Below are 18,208 nucleotides of genomic sequence, written 5' to 3'. Positions count from 1 at the left end.
TTCTTGACCTTGTGCTGCGTGCGCACGATCGCTACCCAACCTTCCACCCAGCCCTCCGCTCAGCCTTCCAATTCATCATCGGACCGCGCGGCGATTTTCAGGATTGTTTAACGGCAGATCAGTTCTGATAATCGCCGCGCAATCTGGTAGGAGGCCGTCTCGGATTGTGATCTGTGCTCCTCTCCGCAACTCCGAATAATAACATCCTATTCTTCCTTCGCGAGACATAGGAATGCGATGCTAGCTGGTTAGCGATCGTGTGCTATAATATGTGATCGAGATGCAATTTAAGCATCATTTGTTGTTACCTTTCAGAACGCGCACAGACTGACCAGACGCACCGCGTTCGCAGCTTTGGTGACTCGGTCAACTGCAAAAGCGGGAAGTAAGCTGCATTCTTTGTGGCTCCTACAAGCTGCAAAACTACACAAGTAAAATACAAAAATGTATACGTAAGGCGCATACAGTTACAAACCTAGGCGCAAGATTTTTACACTAAACACAGTTGCAGTTGTCAAGCTGTTGCGTGATTTTGCTGCACCTTGGTTCCTGGTATTTCGATTGACCGAGAGGGTGAATAAAGCTGTCTTGTCAGGCATGTGGTTACTTTCTCCACATCAATGTCTGATGCCCACGATACGGACGACGATCGACAGGAGTAAGGCTGAAGAGGATATGGGAAAGTGTACAAAGAAAAAGGCAAGTAGAAAAAGTAAACAATACCACTTTTTGAGTGCTGAGCAGCTTTTGAAATGTTGTGCAGTCAGACACAGCCGACGAAGTGATATTGTTTTTGAGGAGAACAAACCGTATCGCTCATCTTACCTACGTGCAATGCACTACCCCAGGCGATTTTCAGCTTTAAAGTAGTCCCTAGACTATCGTGTTCATTTGTTCCGCTCCATGTTTTGTAACGAACGACTTGGTACGAGATGGGTCGTAGAGAATATGTGAATGTCGATCAATGCTCAACACTGTAAAAGAGCAAACAGATACATAATTTCGCCGTATGCTTCTCTATTAGTTACTCTGACCAAGGTTGGGGAGATTGTTCGACTGAATTTGACATCTCGACCGATGGTCAGATGTGTTCGCCCAGAAGAGCGTGGGTCATCATCAAGCAGGCAGTCGTGTTAACGTCAGACTATCGATTCTATTCATGATGCTAGACGTAGCCGCGAAGGGTGACACTGGGACGTTTCCAGGCAGCCTCGATATTTACGTTATGATAGGTCCGAATTCTGCTGCCTTGAGACAGTGACGACGACACCAAAGAAATCTAGAGGCAACGGGTTTCGACCAGGAGACACGCATGAGAACAGCTGAGGGATTTACGTACTCCGATACGCTACATCTTCAAAACGAAGTATGGCCATATGTTCGATTTATCGTGTGACTAGACTTTCGTGGAGTCTCGCAGGCAGACGCATTTGGCACGGAACTGTTCTGGGTAATAAAGCAGTTACCTGGGGTAATCAAGTGATCCGGCCTCCGACACACAAAGATCGTCGGAACTTAGAGTCTGGAATGTCCAGTGAAACTAGGCCCAAGAACCCAAGGACCGAGTGTCCCATATTACACCGGAAGTGCTGTAACGAGCGCACGGTCTTGCTATATCACGAAACGTTAGGATTCCGTGCTGCTTCATTCGTGCTTCGAAGGCAGTAATCCTATCCCAGGCCACGCAAATCTTCCGGTGGTGTCTTAATATGGGTAGAGAGGATGTGTAGCGGCATATCGTGGGGTTGTCAAGGGTGAGCCCGTTAGCGGCCCAGGGAATAGATGAACGCCGGATGCTTCCAGAAGGTACCTTTTCAGCGGCGCCTTGATTTGCAAAAAAGCACTCGATATTGCGCGCGGTGGTGGCAATATCAGGAGGAATACGTAGATACATGTGGAGAGGCCGAAAGGGGCAGCTGACTCTGGTGCTCCGAAGACGCTGATAGGAAGCTGACGGCATCCTACGACACACAGCTGTGTTTCGTGTCGCCACTGAGCTGTGGAGTGTCACGGCGGGCCAGCGATTCAGGTCCTCACCGTAATACGCCTCGAGTCTGTAGATGCAGATGGATACTCTCCCACATGCAGGACTTATGGGCAGGCTTCACAACGACTACCAGCACAGAGGCGAGCTGCACGGCAGGATAAATGAGCCGTTGGACGTGGGACACGTTATTGGAGTCGCAACGTCCCCCCTGACTCTGCTCGGACGGACTCCGAAAAGGGTTGGTGAAACAGGCGGCCCGGCGGGCGGAGTGTCGAAAGTAGGGGACCAAGGAACCTGGTATCCTACGCTAAATTAAGCAAGTACGTAACCCTTGGCGCCTCCCACATGCAGGCAAGCGTCGATGACAGGGGCGCAGTCGACCCTTTCCATAAAGCACGCCTTGAGGCCACCTGTTAAGTTCTTTCGTAGCCCACTCATATTCAACCACTCCCTTCACCCTTCCAGATGCACGCAACTCCGCATCGACACTTACAGGAATTATGGGGATGGACCAAATTTTCGACACTTGCTTCTCACAAACAATAAATACGCCCACCATGATGGCATCACGACCTCTTACCCCACCTATGACTGACGCTGTTCCTACCACAATCAAAATGGAGGACCTTCAGGTACCATTTGACGTACCATCACCAACGCCATCTGCCTTCACTTCGGCGTCACAACCGGGCGGAACAACACCTACACCGTCCGGAAGCGAGTCCAAGGCAGTCAAGAAGCGGAAATCATGGGGCCAGGTGCTCCCCGAACCAAAGACTGCCCTGCCTCCACGAAAGCGAGCAAAGACCGATGACGAAAAGGAACAACGACGCATCGAACGAGTAAAACGTAACCGTCTCGCTGCCCACAACTCCCGCGAGCGTAAGCGTCAAGAATACGAACTCCTCCAAGAAGAGAAGGACAAGATGGACGCCGACCTCCAGTACTGCAAACAACAGCTGGCTCAAATGAAGGCCGAGCTCGAATTCTTTCGTACCAAGTATCCTGGCGAAGCAGTAGAGTCGTCTGTCGTATTCGACCCTACCACCTCATTCACCACAGAGGCGCCTGACACCATCTGCCCTGCGCAGACATCGACGTCCTTCCCTAGCCCCGAGTCCATGGACTCTATGGATTCACCCTGTGATTCCCTCTCGCCAGAGACGCCAGTCTCCTTTGAGGCCACTCTCGACTCCGACTTGACACAATATCCTGCCGTGGTATTGTGCGACCTGCAGTGTCAGTCGGTTTCGAGCATGGCCTCCCAGTCTCTGGCGGCGATCTTGGCCTACCTTACTCTTTTTCACCTCTACCTCCAGTCGACGAAAAACCTCAAATGGAGAACCTCTTCGACTTCGACCAGTTCCCTGAAGCACCTGCTTCAATGGAACCCTCTACTGGCCTTCCTGATTCCGTCGACTTCTTCGGATCAGCCTTCACTGGCCACAACTCAAACCCATTCCCTTATGGTTTTTCTGATGGCTTTGATGCAAAGTTCTCTGACTTGCAGAGTGCCTCTGGCGCAACTTTTGTTAGCGACGAGGCTCTCGCAGCGGACTACTAGCGTCAAAGACGTTACGAAACCCAGTGAGGGGATGATGCGAGCTGGGTTTGTTGATGGCGTCCTTCGAAAACGATTGATGAGGGCAGGGCACGGGCAATTTGGTCGGCGTAAGGGGGTAACATCATTGAAAAGAGACATTAAGCGCTCCATAGGGTCACAGGGAAGGGAACGGATAGGGTGTGGTATCACAAGGCGTCGGCAGGAGTCATGAAAGGCGGTTACACTGTATCAATAGCTTCAATCTTCTGGCCATATTTTTGGTACAATCTTCCTGGGTACATTCCTTGGGGGTTGATCATGGCGGAAAAGATAGCACACCAAGGGCTGGTGCCTTTCGTATGAAGCCAGTTTATCGCGTTCAACTACCTTACTTCTTCACTATGTCTGACGATGTGATGCCTTCTCTCTTCACTGACGATCGCATTACTCCACCTTCCTTTCAGCTCTATGCGACTCGGCCTTCGTAACGCTCCACTTCGCCCACCTAGTTGACGCCAGCACATCGTATGCATGCTGACACCATCACCGCTCATTGCTATCACAGTCTCACCGACCAAGTTTTGCAGCACGACCAGGGCCATGCATAGGTCTTCATGCATGCAAGTTCGCTAAGCTAGGCGGCCACAGAAGCAAGCCCACATGCAGGGTCTAGAGTTACATTCAGGTCTATTCAGCAAAAGCAGACATGGCACTGCCGATCACGAAGCACCGCACACACAAAGGCAATCTGTGGAGATAATTTCTCATTCATGATCTCGTCATCTCGTAGCTGTGTAGCACTATAAGAAGTATCACTCGATATTGCTCCTTACGCCCCGTCGTAGTAAGCTACCCCGTTGATGCATGCGTGCATGCAAGCTTACTTAGACTCCTTCTTCTCGTCTTCAACGACCTGCTCGCCAGTAGCGGTCTGCGATGCAGCACCGCCGGCGCCGAGTCCCTCGATGGCTGCACGGTGTTAGCTTTGCATCTGGCGACTAGGTCGGATCCACGGCTGACGTACCGTCACCCTTCTCGATCTCGGGCATGGGAGCGACTTTTTGGGTGTGCTTAAGCGTGGTCTGGGGATTGCCGGTTAGTACCTGCGCGATATGATTGAGGTGTGTGATAGGGTGGCACATACATCCCCAGAGCTACCGTGGACGATGTTCTGGCCCTCGATAGGGCCGTTGTCGGAAGATCCGTCACCGTTGCGAGGCATGTTGTTGATGGTTGGTTAGGGAGTTGGTGGTTGATTGAAGGAGAAAATGTGCTTGAGTGCTTGTGTTCTTGTTGAAGTGGCCCTTCAAGTCCTTTTTAAACGCGAAATTCTGATGATCGTCGTTTGTGGACGAGGGTCGATGAGTGATGTCATGGACGTCATTTCGACCCAGTGACCCACCAAGCCCTGACGATCTCATCTGTAATAGAGGGGCATCTTGCGCTGGCCATCGCGGATTCGTGCCTGAAGATCAGGTTTCGTGGGTCGTAGGGGTCGTACAGTATGATCTGGAAGCTTCGAGTGCAAGTGATCATCTTGGTAGACATAATGTATTGTTACTGAACAATAGATGGGATGGGTATTTCAAAATCAAAAACTCCTACTCTAGAGCTCATCAAGGCAATTGTAAAGCCTCAATTTTCGCACTCGTTTGTCGTCCCTCAATCAACTCCGTCAGCACGAGTCCTGTTCCTGGCGCATGCGATATCCCCCAGGCACCATGCCCTGCAGCGATAAACACTCCCCCCTCCTCCCCACCCCTAGTCATCAAACCTCCGAGCCTCTCGTCAGGTATGCGAGACACGATAGGGCGACCACTCGATGTTACGGGACGAAAACACTACCATAAACGTTAGCATGAAGCTCCAAGTCGACGCTGAGTAGAGTGACATACCAGGCCCTCCCTCAAAACCTTAATCTCTTTCCCCGTAACCGTCGACATGACAGCTCTCGCGCACTGCTTCAACTGCTCTATCGCCTTCTCATCAGCCTTCACGTCTGTAGCCACATCCGGCAGTGGAATCATTGTGGTATTCAAGCCCGCAAGATACAACTCCCCGCCTAGCCTCGCAAATAACTCTGGCGAGAAGCCGAGCGTATCTGTCGCGAAGACAGCATGGCAGACTTCTTTCTCAGGGTCTTGAGACCTGAAGTGTGGGTTCCGCACGAGCAGCGAGTGCCCGGCTAGAGGCGATATGGGGATGCGAACTGTAGCGGAGGGAAAGAGGGAGTTGAAGATACGAGGGGTCCAGGCACCGGCGGTGATGACAAGCCGAGTGCACGGCACTGAAAAAGGTCAGCTGTAGTCTGTACGATGTAGAGATTGAGGGCTTACGGTACGCATCTTCTCCCTCGTTGCTTATCCGTACGCCATTCAGGACACCACTCTCATCCTGCATGAGTCCCACGGCCTTCGCAGGATTCCATACATGCACACCCCTCTCCTTTACCCTCTCCAACAACCATCGACAAAACCTCAGAGGATCAATCTGCGCCGTTGTGCCGCCCCGTGATATGATCTCTACTCCGCCATCCTGCACGCATCGCAGCCATTCTGGTCCGGCGAGCCCCTCTTCCCACGGCCGATTGTGACCAACAAGATTCACTCGACTCGTTCCGTTCTCCAGCCAGTCTTCTCCACTACCGCTGACCGCTGCGTCGTTGTCGTTCTGATTGAGGGATATCCCGGTGCTTTGGGCGTATCCCCATGTTGCGCGACCCGCGTATGCGGATGCAAGGTCGCTGTGGAGTTTGAAAGAGAGGGCACCGAGGGAAGAGACAGAGGGCGCAAACCCTAACAGCCACAAGTCAGCATATGTGTGTGTGGATGAAGACTAACAAGAGGGGTGGAGGACATACAATCTTGCGCCAGAAACCCGCCTGCAAGTCCCGACGCGCAGCGGAAGAGCTCAGGACTCGAATCAACGAGGCAGATACTTTCCGGCTGTGTATTCCCGCTCCCACTCAAATAATACGCGGTGCACAAGCCAATGATGCCGCTCCCCAAAATCACAGTTGTAGTGTCAGACTTTGTGTTTGGGCTCATCGTGTGTTTACGCGCGGGGCAACGTGGGGGTAACCAGATCGAATAACTACCGGCATCATCTCACATTCACACACACACCCCCTCGATCCTTATACCTGCGCGCATACTGATGAGCGCGGCGCATGCATCCGACGTGCGAGAAATCGTTGGGCAGCGTAGCCCGAGGTCCAGGAAATATCATACGAGACGTTGCGAATGACATGCCAAGCTGCATCTTTGTGAGTCGACATGGCCTGATTATATGGGCAGATGAGGAAGATGCCGTACTTGACCCATGTGGATTTATATGGGGAAGCTACTAGCATCTATGCAAACCTCGGATCATTTAACACGTTACACAGAAACTGCAAGTCATGCGATTGGACAAGTCATGGTGGTGGTCGATCGTAGTGGCACGATCCACAGGAATGAGCGAAATAGGCGTGGGGATCGTGTGCGCGACGATCCCAGGAATGAATGAACGACGAAGAGCCGAACACCTGGAGACAAAACGGGGACAGGGATCGGCACACCATAGCTGCAGAGTCGTGAAATAATGTCTTTTGTTGCTGCTGCCGTGAATCTATGAAGTAAAGTCTGCTTAGAAAGAATGATCAAATCCACCTGCATGATCGTACTCCATATCCAACTTATACCATCTTTGGATACCATGTGAGGGAACTCGGCACGGAGACCGTCAGATCCCTACCACCTACACACATGAGCTGCGCACTTTCTCGCCGGCATCTGCCACGAGATCGCTATCTACCAGCTCTATGTCGTGGAATATAGCTTGGCTCTTGCGTTGAAGGGTGGTATAGGCTTGCATGACTTCCTCTAGGCTCTCGTCCTCAGCTCGAGGATGAGCAGCCTCCAAAACAACTTCCTCGATTCGGACCGGCTCGACATCCACTTCGACATTCTGATTCAAGTGGTTGTGGGCGAATTCGACCGATGTTGGTCCAGACTCATTGATATGCATTGAAGTGTTGATCATGTTCTCACGAGTCTCACCGTAGCCGGTGCCGTCGTACAGGCCGTTATGATTGCCCCAGATGTTCTGCCGCGGGCCCAAGTCGACAGAAGTCAATGAAGGTGAGGCGGATTTTTCCCAGACGATATGCGTGATGTTCATGCGATGCTCAAGATGCTCAACACTATGAGCCGGAGAATCGTTCTCATTCGGTGCGCAACTGTCTGCGCTACGGTGGGTGGTTGTTCCGGAAGTCTTATCCTGGTCATCGAGACGAAGAGGACGTCGTCCATGGATCTCCTGGTCGGAGTGGCGTCTGTCAACTACATAAGAACCTTGGGTAGTTTCGACATGCTCAGTGGTATCTCCGTTATTCACCAGAGGAAAGTAGTCCGAAGATTCCTGCGCATGACGATTGTCAGAGTAGCACACGGTATGGTTAGTTGGGATGTCCTCGAAAGTGAGGTTCGTTCCAGGCATGGGCGTAGGAAGTAGATCACACGGTGCCGGACTCAAGGGTGGGGAAAGAGACGTGTCAACTGAATCCAACTCGAAAGCCCTCTGCATCGGGCCTGGCGAGATTGGAATCGTCCCGGCGAGTAGGTTTGATGAATGAGAAGGCTCTAGCGTGGCTGTGTTTGGAATTGGCATGGGCGACGAACACTGAACCTCCAGACTGGAAGTTGTCAGTATACTCAATCGGGAAGGGAAAATGAGTCGGAGATCGTAGGCCGCAGGCCCACAAGTAGCTCATGTTGTTACAGGTATGCCCCAAAAGTCAAACTACTCCAGACTAAGGCACACATCATCTTGTGAATGTAACTCACGAATCTGAGCGGTCACGCGAAAGAATCTCGAACATAGGACGGCCTGGTGGAGATTCTTCGAAGTTGAGCGCAAGCGACTGTCTCATGCCTCGAACTGGGGTACGAGGGCTCTGCAAAACGCGTTAGCAGAGCCTGTGAACATACGATAGGAGCTTGGTACCTCAGGCTCAGTTAGGATATCACTTCGATCTTTGGTCTTGCTGGGAGGCGATTGCATGTTTCGCAGTGAGCCGATGCGTCGTAGCGATCCCATCAATCTCTTACGCCTCGAGGGACTGTCCCTACTCGGGGAAGATTTGTGAACGTCAGGACTGGCAGAGGATACGTTGGACGTGCACAAGCCGAACTCCTCGAGATTGATGGGATCGTCCGCTTTGATCTCATCAGATGGAGGCTTGGTATTTTCGTTGCTTGTGATTGTCAGGACACACCCATCGTGGACAACATTTTGGTGTAACACTCACGAGGAAGGGTTCTGTGTGTCGCCGAAAGAATAAAGTCCCGAGAGACTTTGTTTCGCCCGAAGTGTGAGGCGTTGAAGACTCATGATTGATCACTGGTGCTGTCCTGTGGAGACAGTGCTGGCTTTGGCGCGGTGTAGAAGCTGTGTAGTCAATGGGATGATGACAAGAAGCGAAGCCGAACTACTCTTGGGACTCGTTCCTGCACTACTATCTCTGGAAGTTTGTTTGTTGACATAGAAACAGGCCGTGTCTTGGTTGGCAAGAAGCATGTACATGCTGATTGCAGATTCCAGATTTGTGGCCGAGAGGGAGATATCGGGTAGTTGATTCCATGATTACGGGAAAGCAGGGAAAACGATTGCGACCAGTAGGTGCAAAGGGTAGTTATGAGAAAGAAGAGGAGTAAAGAAAGGTACCTGCGATGTGAAAACACGTATTCAAGATTGACTGTTAGTTCAACTGACCACTGCAACAACTACTGTGCCGGTAATCTCCTAAACGTTAGATTTCACTTCAAACCGAACAGCAGTTTTTGACTCCTTGATTGTAGCATATTCGGCGTCAATACACCTTCCAGAGCGCATTTTTTGTTTTAGTAGACCAGTGAGTTTTGCAGGCTACGTAGCCCTATGATAAGACTGCAAATGGGACAATTCATCGACTGTATGCACGATAGGGTTTCCAAGCACTACACCAATGTTGTAGCCCGTTGCATCATTTGCTCTTTGCCACCAGTTGGGCGACAAAAGAAGCCTCATTGGTAAGTGAGTGAATGAGGAAAGGTGGTGTCCAAGATGTGATGACTTGGAGATGCAGTCACGTGATGTGGTACGTGCAACCCCTGCTCGACACGTCCAGGAAGTCGCGAAGCTCACTACAGCTCTTCCACAGCTTCAGTCGCTGTTCTCACCGATTGCTCCTGCTACTACCAAACCATTTCAACACCTTTTCGTCTGACCTGGCATAGACTTTGGTCTAGATCTGCGCACCGACCAAAGTTCTCCCGCCCATTTGCAATGGCGCGTGGCCGACCTTCGCGAGCGGCAGCTCTTCGCAGCACGCCTGCCCGTAGCGCAACTCCACAACAATACAGCGACGACGACATGATGGATGTGGACGCCCCTGAATCGCGCGCAGAAACGCCCAAGGAGGAGGAGGAAGATGGCGACAGTGTCGCGCAAGAGAGCGACGAGGAAAAGGCGCCCTCTGAGCGCTCGCCGTCGCCAGCAGTCGTGCAACCCTTCCCGCGCAAGAAGCGACTTGGTCGACCGCCTAAGAATCGGCCACCGGACTGGAATGCGCCCGAGCCTGAAGTCTCCGAGGGAGGCACGCCCATCAAGCGCAAGCGAGGGCGCCCTTCCATGCGAGGACGCCCGCCCAAGGGAGGGCCGTCGCAGGCCAGTCGCGTCGCCATTGACAAGGAAGGTACCATGATGGACGTGGTTAATGATGAGGTCGATATGCCCGAGGATGCAGAGGGCGAGGAGAAGGTGGACAAGTCGGGAAACCTATTAGGTGGCCGAGACTATCGCGTACGAGTCTTCACCATCAAGGGCAGAGGCGATCGCAAGTACATGTTGTCGACAGAGCCAGCCCGTTGTTGCGGTTTCAGAGACAGTTATCTATTCTTCACCAAGCACATGAAGCTATTCAAAGTCATCATCGACGATGCGGGAAAGAGAGACCTGATAGATCGTGAGATCATTCCACATTCGTACAAAGGTCGCGCTATCGGCGTCGTCACTGCACGTTCAGTCTTTAGGGAATTCGGCGCACGCATCATCATTGGCGGCAAGAAGATCATCGACGATTACTACGTGACGGATGCGAGGGAGCGAGGCGAGGTTGAGGGCGAGCTCGCAGACCCAAATGATAGACTGCCACCTCCAGGAGAACCATACAACAAAAACCAGTACGTTGCTTGGCATGGAGCGAGTAGTGTATACCACACCGGTGTCCCAAGCGTCCCGACAGCAAACGGCAAACCAGTACCTGGAAAGCGGAAGGTCAACATCACATCTGCGAACTGGCAGTTCGAACATGGCCGAGCAGCAAGGTGGGTGATAAAAGCAAAATTTATACTAAGCTTGTTTACTAACATGTTACAGTCGCTTCAACTCGAATCTGTCTGCATTGCGAAAGGCAAATCTCGAGGGCGTTTACGACCCGCATACCAACCTAATGTGCTATCCCAAGATTACACAACCCACACACGCCCGATGGGAAGAAGTCTCCACCCAAGAGACCGATGTACCCCAATTGGTGCGCCGCAAGTACCTCGTGGTAGACGCAATCTTCCAACAACCACCTTTCGCTGGCTTAGGCCTACCTGGACCCGATGCCAATTTCCTTGATGTTGGTACTAACGGTCTGCCTGAATTGACTGATGAGGACATCGAGCAAATGAAGCCTGAAGAGCGAGAGGTCTTCACGCAAGCGAAACAGGAAGAACAAGAGTGGCGCAGTCAATGGGGCGGCGAAACTACTGACGGCGCACGATCGAAGCCGAGAATAGGATTCGTTGGCGTTCCGGTGTAATAGGTTTGCCAAGACGTGGAATTTCAGGATTATAAGGGCACATGATACCAAGGTAATTGTTTGACAGCACGTTTAGAACTACAAACGCAAGAAGAGTTTAGGCCTAAAGTTACACATTGATTCAACTCTCATCTTGCCTTGTTCGTTCCTCACTCCAATCATGTCTGCCTCGTACGTTACTTTTTCCGATTCTCGTTTATTGATCGTTCTGTGCTGCAATCACACTTACAGCAATGCCTACGCTCCAATGATGCTTCTCAAGTGGGACCATCGTCACCATACATGTGTTGTCACAAAGTAGCCTTCCTTGGCAGATTGGCTTTACAAACAATCTAGAGGTCCGTTTGAGAACATGGAACCGGCAATGCAAGCGGACACATACTTATCACAAGGCCTCAAGCAGCGGCGAACTCGACGAGATACCTCACGTCAGCCGTATAGAGCGCCTCATACATATTGGACTGAAAGGACTCCTGGAAGCAGCGGAAATGCGAGGGGTGCGGAAGGACTGACCGAGAGTGGTTTGATGTAAATGAGGCACACGCGGTGAATGTCTTCCAGAAGTGGCAGAAGTGGATCATTCAGAAGCCGTATGCACTTGACCCCAAATCAGGGGAGTGGACCATCAGACCCGAGATGTTGGATACACTTGCGCAGGTTTGTGAGCCTGTGTCTATGCCTGTGGAGGCGAAGCAGCAGTTGCCATCATGGAGGAATAGAGGTGCAAGAACCAAGTCAATGCGACGGCCTATACGACAAACGATCTAGCACAGTTACAGATCTTTTTTTGGAGGTAACCATGTGTAGAAGGCTTCAAACTTTGACCCACACAAGTCAGTTGTAACGAAAATTCATTCCACAGATTTCATGACATGTATAAATAACCTACTGTACCGTCTCACACACATAGCTCATAGCTTAGATAGCACACGCTCTCTTTCGTTCCCCTGTTTACATTACAGACACCTGATAGACTGCAGATAGATCGTTTGAATTCACCTCTCTCTTATCCAGGTCATACGAAACGAATACTTTTATCCAACCAAGAGCTGAACGTTAACAAAAGCAGGCTAGTGATTGTTAACCCCATCACTTACCGGCGGCGACCCCAACAACGATACTGCAGGCTCTTTCTTAAAGTATTCTCGCAACAACCATTGCTTCATATCGACCATATTGGCAATTCTGTTCTCAAAGACACCGTGTAGTTGATTCCCTCGCATTTCATCTCTGTTGCGTCGCTTTCGGTCAAAGTTCTATCTTCATGGGTTCGGTGCAGAATGAACGCTTCCAGTCAAACATGGTGAGAAGGACCCAGGTCGATAGGTAGTGTTATCATGGCTTATTGATGTAATTTATCTACCTGCTATTCCAGGGCTCTCAGTGTTTGAAACTTCAACCCGTTCTTCACCACAACGACCTTATCATACAGACAGAAAGCAAAGTCGCCGTCGACCGTTTGTATAGGATGTACACTGCTGTGTAGGGAACCATACTCTTCTGGAACAAAGAAGTGCTGCACATACTGTCGTGCCTCGAGGTCCTTGAGATCGACAGAACACACCCATAAATCCGGACGCAGGAGCACCATTCGCTTGCTGGCCTGATTGACGCCTAGGAACTGAGCACATAGTTCTGAGGGAAACATGCTAGTCGATACTGTTGCAGATTCATGTACCAGAGAGCTCCAGGGCGGCAGTGCGAAGATGGAAGTCAATGCGTGTGCTTGGGAACGCGGTGTCTCGACGACTATGCTTAGGGTATCTGGTATATGTGTAACAGAGTCAATTTTCTTTCCCATGGATTCATCTGAAACTCTGCAGATCTCTCTTGAGATAAGAGGAAAGTCCTTTGCAGAATATGCTGTTATGGTGTGGTCTGCTATGAGCAGAAAGTGCTCATTATACTCCCGCTCTGGTACGATGAACCACTTCCAGGCCGATTGGTCGCGTATTGGAGAATCCATCGATCCAACATGGCTTCCGTGTTCCATAGAGTATACATGATCAGATTCGTTAGTCGAGATTATTAGGTATTTCCCGGAAGCGTCGAACAACAGTTGAGAAACTGGCGCAGAGAAGTGTGCCTGAAGCACTACATCCTTGAGCTCTATATATTTAGTTTGCGATACATCGAACCGCCAAACTTGCACATTGGCATGCAAGTCAGCCGAGGCGATAAGATCATGGTTGTTTGCGGCAAGGCATTGGACAATGACACCTTTATGAGAGTAAAGGAGGGACGGTTCATAATTGTTGTTGGTCCGATACACCTCAACATCTCCATTGTAGTTTCCAGCAAATAGCATTGACCTCGATGGATGTGCAATTAGCGTGTTAATCTTCGATGTCTGGAACTTTTCGAAATTACCCTCAGTCACAGCCAGGACGAGCTTCTGATCACTTGAGCCGGTCTCTTCTTCGACTGTCTTTCTTATTAAAGCTGATGGGGCCCAGATCTTCATCTCGTGATCACTCACATCAACGAGACCAAGACCATCGGAGGTATAATGCAGTAGACTAAAAGAGCGACTGGGAGTAAGAACGTGGTAAAGCAACGTGAGCGACTCGAAATCCCATATTCGTAAGTGACCAAGAATATCCATGGTGGCAAAAGTACGACCATCCGGCGAGGAGGTGACCGAAGTTAAGATGGCGTGTTCTTCGGCTTCTGCACTCTCTACTAAGGTTCCAGACCAGGAGTCGTAAAGGGAGAGATGTGATTCGTTATATGTGACCAACAGACAACCTACGTCTGGATTGGGGTTGAAAAAGAGATGTTCAGGAGCGCGATTACGATCATCGACTGCCCATCCAATCAAGCTGCCGCTGCCGAATTCGAAGATACAAACAGGACTATCACGATATGCTAAGGCAAGCAGCTCAAACCCAGGCGAAAGGGACGCATACAAAGGTGCTTTTCCAATGCTTTTCTGAGAAAGAGTATCCGAATCCGGAGCTTGGTAGATATGCAATTGCTCCTGTACAAGTTCACCAGTGTCGATATTCCACTGGAAGGAGCGACCTTCGTGTGTGACCCCTATCAGCATATCTTGTGAAGATGAAAGCAGTATACAGCGGCTTCTGATGCGTGTCTTCCAACGCAAGGTGTTGTCGACGTTCCATACTTGCACGAACTTTCGACTGCATGTCGCTATGAAACATCCAAAGGGATCAACCCGTATTAGCTCCACCGGGAACTCGGAATGAATAGTTTGTTCTTTCTGGAAAGTCCGTGAACTGTACATATCGAGTTTGCCGGATTCCGTACCTATGGCGATATGGCTAGTACCACATCCAATGGCGGCGGCTATTTCATCCTCGAACTGAATACTTGCAACACAATCGCTCCAATCAGACGGACGGTACCCGGATAAAACCAGGCTATCGTGGGGTTGACCGAATTGTCGAAACACAGCAGATTGTGTCGGACAAAGCGGTGGGACAAGGAAGTACACTGACTGTGGGCTACTAATCATAGCCCGACCGAAGCTAGACTCTACGCGACTGAGATCAATAGTCCATGTCTCAATATTACTGACATGGCAGTTCACCGACGAATGGTATATTGCTCGCCGGGCTAGATATGCTTGGAGGTTCCTTGCCGTTCGAGTCAAGCCATGAGCTTCTTTCTTATCCATGACCTTCTCAATCCATGTGAGAACTGTCGTTCTGAAAAATCTATCGATTACTGGAAAAAGTTGATCACTTTCAGTCGAGGCGCTGAATACATGCTCTGAGAATTGCGTGATAGCATAGTCTGCAAATCCGGATATTGATCGTGTGGCTCGCTTTTGAGCAAGTAAGTGCCTGTGTCGGGGTGGCTGCATCTCCGGGCCAACAAGAAGCCGGAGGCACGTTAGTGCTATCCTTTCATGGCCCTGTACCTTCGAGATTCGGAACTCTCCTGCCTCTTCGGATAGGACGAACTCCCTTGCTGTAGCATGAATTGGTTGTACTACACCAGTGTGTACGTCGACAGAAACAAGTTGCCCGCAGAGGCCTTCTATGGCAGATTTGGCACTGGGAAGATGGACGTTGATATCCAGCTGCAGTGCGTGAGATAGTTCCGAGACAGATAGCGGTCGTGTAGTCAGCATTACCCATAGCAGGATTGCCTTAGCAATGTGAAGCTCTCTTTTCTTCCCACTCATTTCCGTAACTGCTCGTTCATAGTACGAGAACATGCCCGCCGGAATTTCTTGAAGAACTTGCATGATGCTATCATATCCATACACGCCCTCAAGCTCGTCCAAGACTAATCGGACCCAAAGGAAAGAAGTGTCCGCTTTGGCCAGTATCTGTCGTGCGAGTTCTTGACGTTCTTCTTCTTCGTCAATGGGAAGGTCCGCGATCCTGTTGCGGATATAGAGTTCGATGTCCTTCATAGTGTCATTAATAGGTATTTGGATGACTGCAGTGTCACAACCTTCCAACAGGCGAGTCAATCGAGACATATCGGGCAATTTACGACTAGTCATGAATATGCGGATAGGAAAGCGAGATTTCTGTGCTTTCAGAAATGTGAAGAGTTCGAAGTAGTCGATACATTCGTCGATGGCGTCAATGACCCAATATTGAGGTGTAGACATAGATACCTACGTTCCATGTGAGTCATGGTTTGGTGTCACAAGTCGAGTAAACGATTACATACTTGAAAGAGCCCTCCCATAAAGATCCTCGTCCAGATTGCACGCGCATCATCTTGATCGAACGAAGCCCCAATCGCGTGGATTTGAGCGAGTTTTGTCCGTATCGTTGCATTAGTGTTCGCCATTTGGAAAGCAAGTGACTTCAACAAGCCTGCCAGCGACTGGGCTGATTTCTCCCCGAGGTGGAAAAAGTATGATGCATAGGCCAGTCGGGAGTGTTCAAGTTGTGAGATGACATGTGCTGCAAGTACTGTTTTCCCAGCACCGGGGTTGGCCTGTACCCAAAAGATGGACGGACGATAAAGTCGTGAGCTAACGTCTCTGCTCTCCATCCCAATCCATGTTCGAAAATCATCCCTATCTTCGATCCACTGGCACGATCCTTCGAGCTTGTCATGATGTTCCTCTGAAATGTATGTAACGCGCAATAGGTCTTGAATCTCACCCATTGGGTCTTTTGACACTTTGTCGTTTATTATGGGGATTACTGTTCCCCGTTAGACGTGGAAAACAACATGTTCTCGTGGTGGTTACCGTTTCTGATTGAATCCTCCACCGCCACAGCAAGGGCATTCTTTATGATTATGTAGTTCGAGTCGTTCTTGCTGCGGAACTTACAAATATCACGATGATTGGCATGTAGATATTGGACGTGCTCGTTTCTGGGGTTGAGCCCTACAGCTATCAGCCATACTTCTCTGGGTATATCACAGCAGTAACGACAACCTCCAATGATACGGTCTCAGCAGGAACGTGCATACCTAGAGTTGCTGAAGTTTTGTCAACGATCAAGCCTGATGAACCCTTGATTGTTGGCAATGTCTCGCAAAACGAGTATATGGTCAAATCCTCCACATATCTTGCAAAGTCGTTGTTGATGAGTTGAGTTGAGGTTGATCCTGTCGTGATGTCTCTAATGTATTCTCTCGACGAGGTCAGACCAGTCATTCCACAGTACTTCAATATACCGTTCAATAACGCGGCGTAATCAGAACCTCGATGGGGCGTTGCGAGAAAAAAGATGCTACGGATTCGCTCAGATAATTCTGGATGGGCCCGGTCTTGTTGGGCAAGAATGTACGCCTACCGAGTAAGTAACTTCATAAGATACGAAAACATAGACCAGACTGAGTACTTACTTTCTTGATGACAAGTCCACCCATAGAATGCCCAACCAGGATGATTGGACTTGTCTATGCCAGTTAGTAGGTTCATAGTAAAAGCAGAAGCAGCAGCTTTACCCTTGGTTTATGCCGTAGCGAGGGCGACGTGCGAAGCTCCTCGTACAGCGATTGCCCAAAATCGTGCACGTTGAGAATACTCGGCTTTGTGCTCCCCCAATCACTATCGTAACCAAAGGTGTGGATAGAAGCGTTGACAAGTTCAGGCTCCTTTGGTAGCCAATACTGAGGCCAAAAGAATTGTTGATCTTCTTCTAAACGCCATGTCTTCATCGAACCACCACGTAGGCCGTGCACAAACACGATGTCTATGAGAGATTCCGGTGCACAGAACACAGGCCGTAGACCAAGTGGCCCAATCTTTCCATCATCCTCAGTCGCTTGAGGTCGCTTAGGTCCGAAATGACGTCCGATGAAAGAGTTCCTCTTGCGAACATCGAGTCTCAATTGCTCTTCACGTCCAAAGGTAGGGCTTTTTTCGTTAGGCGATAGCGTAGCAGGTTCCGAAATACGAGAAGAGAAGATATTGACTTGGGAACACTGTGTGCACTGTGTGCACTGATGAAAAGGAAGATCAGACTATGTGAAACTAGTATCAGCGCATAGGCTATGTGCTAACATAAAGACAAACTCACCGCCATCGCTGCGTCAAAGAACGCTCAAAAAGTCGCTCGCATCTCCATCAAAGAATTACAATCGCAAACCTCGAGGCCTCCATCCAATCTGAGAATGCCAAGTTAGCGAGGCTGTGCGTTCTCCTCTGCGGCGTGGTCATGTTAAGCGCCCACATGCACATGCACGCGAAGCCCTGCAGCGAATACCGACCACCCACACAAGGCTCTTCAAGACTTGCTTAATTCGCAGGTAACGTGTCAAATACACCCGAAATTCCTTAGAGTGTGGTGTGCTGCCAGACAATCCACAAAGATCTCTCCCTATTCCCTGACTACTTTGGGCGGAAAGGACGTCAGTTTTTTGTAGTAGGCTGGCTAATTTGAGAAAGCCTTGGTAATTGTGA

The 18,208-nt window shown here is 50.1% G+C and overlaps 7 protein-coding genes across 7 annotated transcripts; 2 read left to right on the top strand and 5 right to left on the bottom strand.

Moving 5' to 3' along the window:
* Window positions 1-2,493: 2,493 nt before the first annotated feature.
* P153DRAFT_282681 (uncharacterized protein) lies at window positions 2,494-3,551 on the top strand (the record flags this gene model as incomplete). Its single annotated transcript, XM_033663221.1, has 2 exons — window positions 2,494-3,226; window positions 3,307-3,551. The coding sequence occupies 2 exons, from the start codon at window positions 2,494-2,496 to the stop codon at window positions 3,549-3,551; spliced, it is 978 nt and encodes a 325-aa protein (XP_033527553.1).
* A 777-nt stretch (window positions 3,552-4,328) lies between these two features.
* On the bottom strand, window positions 4,329-4,913 carry P153DRAFT_363386 (uncharacterized protein). The gene is made up of 3 exons (XM_033667364.1): window positions 4,675-4,913; window positions 4,555-4,612; window positions 4,329-4,499 (listed from the first exon to the last, which is right to left on the bottom strand). Exons 1-3 carry the CDS (start codon window positions 4,750-4,752, stop codon window positions 4,411-4,413), a joined length of 225 nt encoding a protein of 74 aa, XP_033527552.1. The 5' UTR covers window positions 4,753-4,913; the 3' UTR covers window positions 4,329-4,410.
* Window positions 4,914-5,146: 233 nt separating this feature from the next.
* Window positions 5,147-6,577, bottom strand: P153DRAFT_282490 (FAD dependent oxidoreductase-like protein superfamily; the record flags this gene model as incomplete). Its single annotated transcript, XM_033663202.1, has 4 exons — window positions 5,147-5,371; window positions 5,426-5,817; window positions 5,867-6,325; window positions 6,391-6,577. The coding sequence occupies 4 exons, from the start codon at window positions 6,575-6,577 to the stop codon at window positions 5,147-5,149; spliced, it is 1,263 nt and encodes a 420-aa protein (XP_033527551.1).
* A 548-nt stretch (window positions 6,578-7,125) lies between these two features.
* P153DRAFT_363382 (uncharacterized protein) lies at window positions 7,126-8,445 on the bottom strand. Its single transcript, XM_033667363.1, has one exon. It carries the CDS (start codon window positions 8,178-8,180, stop codon window positions 7,269-7,271), a length of 912 nt encoding a protein of 303 aa, XP_033527550.1. The 5' UTR covers window positions 8,181-8,445; the 3' UTR covers window positions 7,126-7,268.
* P153DRAFT_282817 (uncharacterized protein) lies at window positions 8,353-8,903 on the bottom strand (the record flags this gene model as incomplete). The annotated part of the gene is made up of 3 exons (XM_033663229.1): window positions 8,353-8,466; window positions 8,517-8,766; window positions 8,821-8,903. 3 exons carry the CDS (start codon window positions 8,901-8,903, stop codon window positions 8,353-8,355), a joined length of 447 nt encoding a protein of 148 aa, XP_033527549.1.
* A 933-nt stretch (window positions 8,904-9,836) lies between these two features.
* Window positions 9,837-11,358, top strand: P153DRAFT_282593 (nuclear localization protein; the record flags this gene model as incomplete). The annotated part of the gene is made up of 2 exons (XM_033663216.1): window positions 9,837-10,876; window positions 10,929-11,358. 2 exons carry the CDS (start codon window positions 9,837-9,839, stop codon window positions 11,356-11,358), a joined length of 1,470 nt encoding a protein of 489 aa, XP_033527548.1.
* A 1,202-nt stretch (window positions 11,359-12,560) lies between these two features.
* Window positions 12,561-18,051, bottom strand: P153DRAFT_331614 (uncharacterized protein). Its single transcript, XM_033665470.1, has 7 exons — window positions 17,826-18,051; window positions 17,251-17,769; window positions 17,149-17,202; window positions 16,771-17,092; window positions 16,544-16,684; window positions 16,012-16,496; window positions 12,561-15,955 (listed from the first exon to the last, which is right to left on the bottom strand). Exons 1-7 carry the CDS (start codon window positions 17,829-17,831, stop codon window positions 12,725-12,727), a joined length of 4,758 nt encoding a protein of 1,585 aa, XP_033527547.1. The 5' UTR covers window positions 17,832-18,051; the 3' UTR covers window positions 12,561-12,724.
* Between the last annotated feature and the right edge of the window lie 157 nt (window positions 18,052-18,208).

This window comes from Dothidotthia symphoricarpi, assembly GCF_010015815.1.
Source record: "Dothidotthia symphoricarpi CBS 119687 unplaced genomic scaffold P153scaffold_3, whole genome shotgun sequence".
NCBI classification, from domain to species: Eukaryota; Fungi; Ascomycota; class Dothideomycetes; order Pleosporales; family Dothidotthiaceae; genus Dothidotthia; species Dothidotthia symphoricarpi.
This window is presented reverse-complemented; position numbering and strand designations above follow the sequence as displayed.

What these genes read in the sequence shown, in the direction of transcription:
- P153DRAFT_363382 (XM_033667363.1), bottom strand. Translation starts at nt 8,180, where the DNA reads ATGCCAATTCCAAACACAGCCACGCTAGAGCCTTCTCATTCATCAAAC.
- P153DRAFT_363386 (XM_033667364.1), bottom strand. Translation starts at nt 4,752, where the DNA reads ATGCCTCGCAACGGTGACGGATCTTCCGACAACGGCCCTATCGAGGGC. An exon ending in TCCACGGTAGCTCTGGGGAT is followed by an intron (nt 4,613 to 4,674) that starts GTATGTGCCACC and finishes GGCAATCCCCAG; the next exon opens with ACCACGCTTAAGCACACCCA. An exon ending in CGAGATCGAGAAGGGTGACG is followed by an intron (nt 4,500 to 4,554) that starts GTACGTCAGCCG and finishes AACACCGTGCAG; the next exon opens with CCATCGAGGGACTCGGCGCC.
- P153DRAFT_331614 (XM_033665470.1), bottom strand. An exon ending in CGCTACGGCATAAACCAAGG is followed by an intron (nt 17,203 to 17,250) that starts GTAAAGCTGCTG and finishes TAACTGGCATAG; the next exon opens with ACAAGTCCAATCATCCTGGT. An exon ending in TTATGGGAGGGCTCTTTCAA is followed by an intron (nt 15,956 to 16,011) that starts GTATGTAATCGT and finishes CATGGAACGTAG; the next exon opens with GTATCTATGTCTACACCTCA.